The sequence below is a fragment of the Carlito syrichta genome, unplaced genomic scaffold (assembly GCF_000164805.1).
Source record: "Carlito syrichta isolate Samal-C Ts95f unplaced genomic scaffold, Tarsius_syrichta-2.0.1 Scaffold311852, whole genome shotgun sequence".
Taxonomy (NCBI): Eukaryota; Metazoa; Chordata; class Mammalia; order Primates; family Tarsiidae; genus Carlito; species Carlito syrichta.
Window position 1 is genome coordinate 213,762 of NW_007255948.1, and position 4,430 is coordinate 218,191.

Sequence of the window (4,430 nt, forward strand, 5' to 3'; positions counted from 1 at the left end):
CCAAGTCAAGGCTGCGGTGGCCGGGAGTGGCCACTGCACTCCAGTCTGGGTGACAGAGAGAGACTCCAACTCAAAAAAAAAAAAAAAAAGAGCAAGAGAATACAGACAGAATGGCAAATCTATCATCACTTTGTAAAACAACTCTAGAATTGAAGTGTTATTAGAAAGGGAAACTTTTTTTCTGCTTACGTATAGATTTTTGTAATTGCTATATAATAGTTGTATATATTTTAGGGTACATGTGATATTTGGATATCTGTGTACAATGTGTAATGACCAAATCAGGGTAACTGGGATATCCATCAAGTCAAACATTTATCTTTTCCTTGTGTTGAAAAGAAGGGAAAACATTTTTATCACATATCGCTTTTTTTTGTTGTTTTTTTTTTTGGATTTGGAGTCTCACTCCATTGCCCAGACTGGAGTGCAGTGGCCACTCCCGGCCACCGCAGCCTTGACTTGCTGGGCTCCAGCGATCCTTCCACCTCAGCCTTCCGAGTAGCTGGAATTACAGGCATGCGCTACCATGCCCAGCTGATTTTTTGATTTATTGTGGAGATGAGGTCTCGCCAAGTAGCCCAGGCGGGTCTCGAACCCACGGGCTCAGACAATCCACTCACCTCAGCCTCCCAAAGCACGGGATTACAGGCTGAGCCACCGAGCCTGGCTATCACATATCATTATTGCTAAATGACCTTGCTGTTAACTCTTACCCGATCCCGTCCAATTGGCAGTGGGTGTGCTGTGTACATGTTTCTTTTGCCATCATAGCCAGGCTGTCGATCACCGAATATTTGCATCTTGAAGTGTCGCACCATTGTATCTACTACCTCCCTTCACAGTAATGGAGATAATGACAGTTAGCTTTCAGAAATGATGACCAGTAAGAAAAGTATCACCATACTTTAATCATTTGAATTCAGTTCCATACTATTTGGGAAAAGTAAAAGTTAAGGTTACAACTGATTCACGTAATTTAAAAAGTTAACTAAAGAAAAGTATCAAAAAGTATACAAAAACAACTATAAGATGATAACAGCAATGGGAAATAAAAAGAAAGAGAGCACAGAATTTATGGCATCCTCTCAAATGGCTCTTTCCAAATTCCTCTTCTATGATAAATACAGCCCTAAAAGAACAACCTATTTTAGATACCTAAGTTTGGCATGGATGTTCATCAGTGATGATAAGTTTGTTATCAAATCAACATTCTTATTCAAGTATATTGGTTTGAGGAAAGAAAATGTGCAGAAATTCAAAAATCTGAAGATCAGTAAGTGTAAGATGCATGATACACAAGCAAATAAGTCAACCCCTTTGCCTAATGCTGGTGATTTATTATTCTATATATGACTTTTTTGCCCCAAAGTGCTCCCAAGTAGTGTAGATAAGGGAACACAGTAAAATATTCTAATTCCAAAAAGATTACTAATATAGTTTATTTGTTTTTAGAATGAAAGCCTTTCTCTCAATCAAGTATGCATAGCAGCTTTACTTAAGAGTTTTTGGATATATGCCAGATCACACCGTATATAGGCCCTGGAATAAATGCAGCAGCAAGGAAACAGAGTATAGAGTTTAAGGTATGGACAGATTTGAGCCTATGAGATTTTTGAATGCTAGAGGCAATGAAAACCTAGGTATTTTGATTCACCAATGTTAGTGAGTTTTATATGTGGGAGTCATATCTTAAAAGTCAAGATATATCACAACTAGCTAATGTATTATTAATACAAATGAAATCCGTGAGAAAATCATGTTTACAAATCAAATTATGTAACTGAAAAAAATTGATGGAGCAATGTGATATATACATTCCCCATTTTAAAAAAGGCAACTTAAGGCCCAGGCATGGTGGCTCATGCCTATAATCCCAGGAATCTGGGAGGCTGAAGTGGGAGAATTGCTTGAGGCCAGGAGTTTGAGACCAGCCTAGACAACATAGTAAGTTTTCATTTCTACAAAAATTTAAAAATTAGCCAGATGTAGTGATGCATGCCTATACTCTTAGCTATTTGGGAGTCTGAGGCAGAAGGATTACCCGAGACCAGAAAGTCAAGGCTGCGGTTATCCATGATCATGGATAACAGCACTCCAGTCTGGGCAACACAGTGAGACCTCAACTCAATAAATAAATAAATAAATAAATAAATAAAAAGGGTAACAAGAATTATAATTTTCATACTAGAAAAGAGTAATTTCTCATCTTACATTATTAAATTATGACCAAAGAGTTTTACAGTTAAGAGATATTTTCACCTCTATTCTCATTTAATTTTCACAACAAACTTGTGAGATAAGTAGGGAAATGATTATTGTTATCATGTTAAAGAGAGAGAGAAAAGAAAAAAGAAAAATTCAGAATGGGCAAACCACCTGCTTGTGGCCACTCAGTGATTAAGTGACAGAGCTTCATGACATTGGACAAGTTGCTTAATCTTTGACACGTCTGTTTCTTAAATTGTAAAATATGATAATAATACTTCCCTCAAAGGCGTTTTTTTTTTGAGTCAGAGTCTCACTCCATCGCCCAGGCTAGAGTGCAGTGGCCACTCCAACATCGACCTGCTGAGCTCTGGTGATTCTTCCGCCTCAGCCTTTTATGTAGCTGGAACTACACGTGCGCACTACCACGCTTGGCTAATTTTTGATTTATTGTAGAGATGAGGTTTCACCAAGTTGCCCAGGCGGGTCTCGAACCTGTGGGCTCAGGAAATCCACTCATCTCGGCCTCCCAAAGTTCTGGGATTACAGGCTGAGCCACCAAGCCCAGCCAAAAGGTGGTTGTTTTAAGTGAAGAAATATACATAGAGCATTTCAAATGGTGCGTGTACCACAGTAAGCCTACTAAGATCTAGTCATGGATATCATTCCAGAATTTTCTTCTCTCCTGAATATCAAATTTTTCCTCTTTACTAGATTATTCCCTTCAGCATACAAATATGCTACAATTTCTATCACCTTAAAAAAACTAAGGATGGCATGGTGGCTTATGCCTGTAATCCCAGCACTTTAGGAGTCTGAAGTGGGAGGATCACTTGAGGTCTCGGCAACATAGCAACCGGCCTGGTGGCCGATGTCTGTGCCTGTAATCCCAGCTGCTTGGGAGGTCAGGGCAGAAAGATTTCCTGAGTCCATGAGATCAAGTCCGTGATCATGCCACTGTACTCCAGCCTGGGCAACAGAGGAAATTTTCTTTTTTTTTGAGTTGGAGTCTCACTCTATCACCCAGGCTGGAGTGCAGTGGCACACTCACAGTGACCACAGCCTCGACCTGCTGGACTCAGGCGATCCTTTCGCCTCAACCTTCCAAGTAACTGGAACTACAGGCACGCACCACCATGCCTGGCTAATTCTTTGATTTATTGTAGAGATGAGGTCTCACCAAGTTGCCCAGGCTAGTCTCAAACCAGCAGGCTCAGGCAATCCTCTCACCTTTGCCTCCCAAAGTGCTGGGGAAACTTTCTTAATCTCACTTTCTCTTCATCTGGACATCCCATTTCTCTGCTCCCTTTTGCACTAAAATTCCTTGAAGGAGTTGACTCTAATTCCTCTTTCCCTTTCTCTCTTGAGCTTTCCCAAGTAAGGTTTTTCCTCTATCAAAACTACTCTTATCAAGGTCTCCAATGAGCTCCACATTGCTAAATTCAGGGTTCCTTGAACATTCATGACAGTCTTGCAACTTAAAAAGTTTCTTCTTTACCTCCAGAGCACCACTCTCCTGGTTTTCTCTTATCTCAATGGCCTCTCCAGTAGTCCCCCCATGATACTTCTTCATCTCCTTTAATCTTTAAATTAAATATTTAAATATTAGAGAGCCTCAAGGCTTCACCTTGGAGTCTCATTTTCTCTAACCACATCCATTTCTAACATAATTTCATCCATCTCATGGCTTTACCACCAATTAGGCTCATGATTCTCAAATGTTTGTCTACTGCCTGGTCCCCTGAACCCAACCTCATATACTGTATTCAACTTTCTGTTCAACATCTCCACTTGTTGTCTAATAGAAATCTCAACCCTAACATGTCCAAAATGCACAGGTTTCCTGATTCTGCTTCTCTCAGAGTTTCCCATCTGATAAATGACAACTCCTTTTCCCACTTGCTCATGACAAAAACCCTGAAACTGGCCAGGTTCCGTGGCTCAGCCTGCAATTCCAGCACTTTGGGAGGCTGAGGCGAGTGGACTGCCTGAGCCCGCGGGTTCGAGACCAGCCTGAGCAACTTGGTAATACTTCATCTCTACAATAAATAAAAAATTAGCCAGGCGTGGTAGCACTCGCCTGTAGTTCCAGTTACTTGGAAGGCTGAAGTGGAAGGATCTCCTGAGCCCAGCAGGTCGACACTGGGGTAGCAATGAGTGTGCCACTGCACTCCAGCCTGGGGGAGAGAGTGAGACTCTACCTCAAAAAAAAAAAAAAAAAAAAC

At 40.9% G+C, this 4,430-nt stretch overlaps 1 protein-coding gene across 1 annotated transcript in view; it reads right to left on the reverse strand.

Annotated features, from left to right (window-relative positions):
• The window catches only part of AGO4 (argonaute 4, RISC catalytic component), a 48,530-nt gene that overhangs the window by 34,589 nt on the left and 9,511 nt on the right, over positions 1–4,430 (reverse strand). Inside the window, exon 3 of the mRNA XM_008069185.2 lies at positions 714–834. Coding sequence (XP_008067376.1) covers positions 714–818 — 105 coding nt within the window. The 5' untranslated portion in view covers positions 819–834. The remainder of the gene's footprint in view (positions 1–713; positions 835–4,430) is intronic.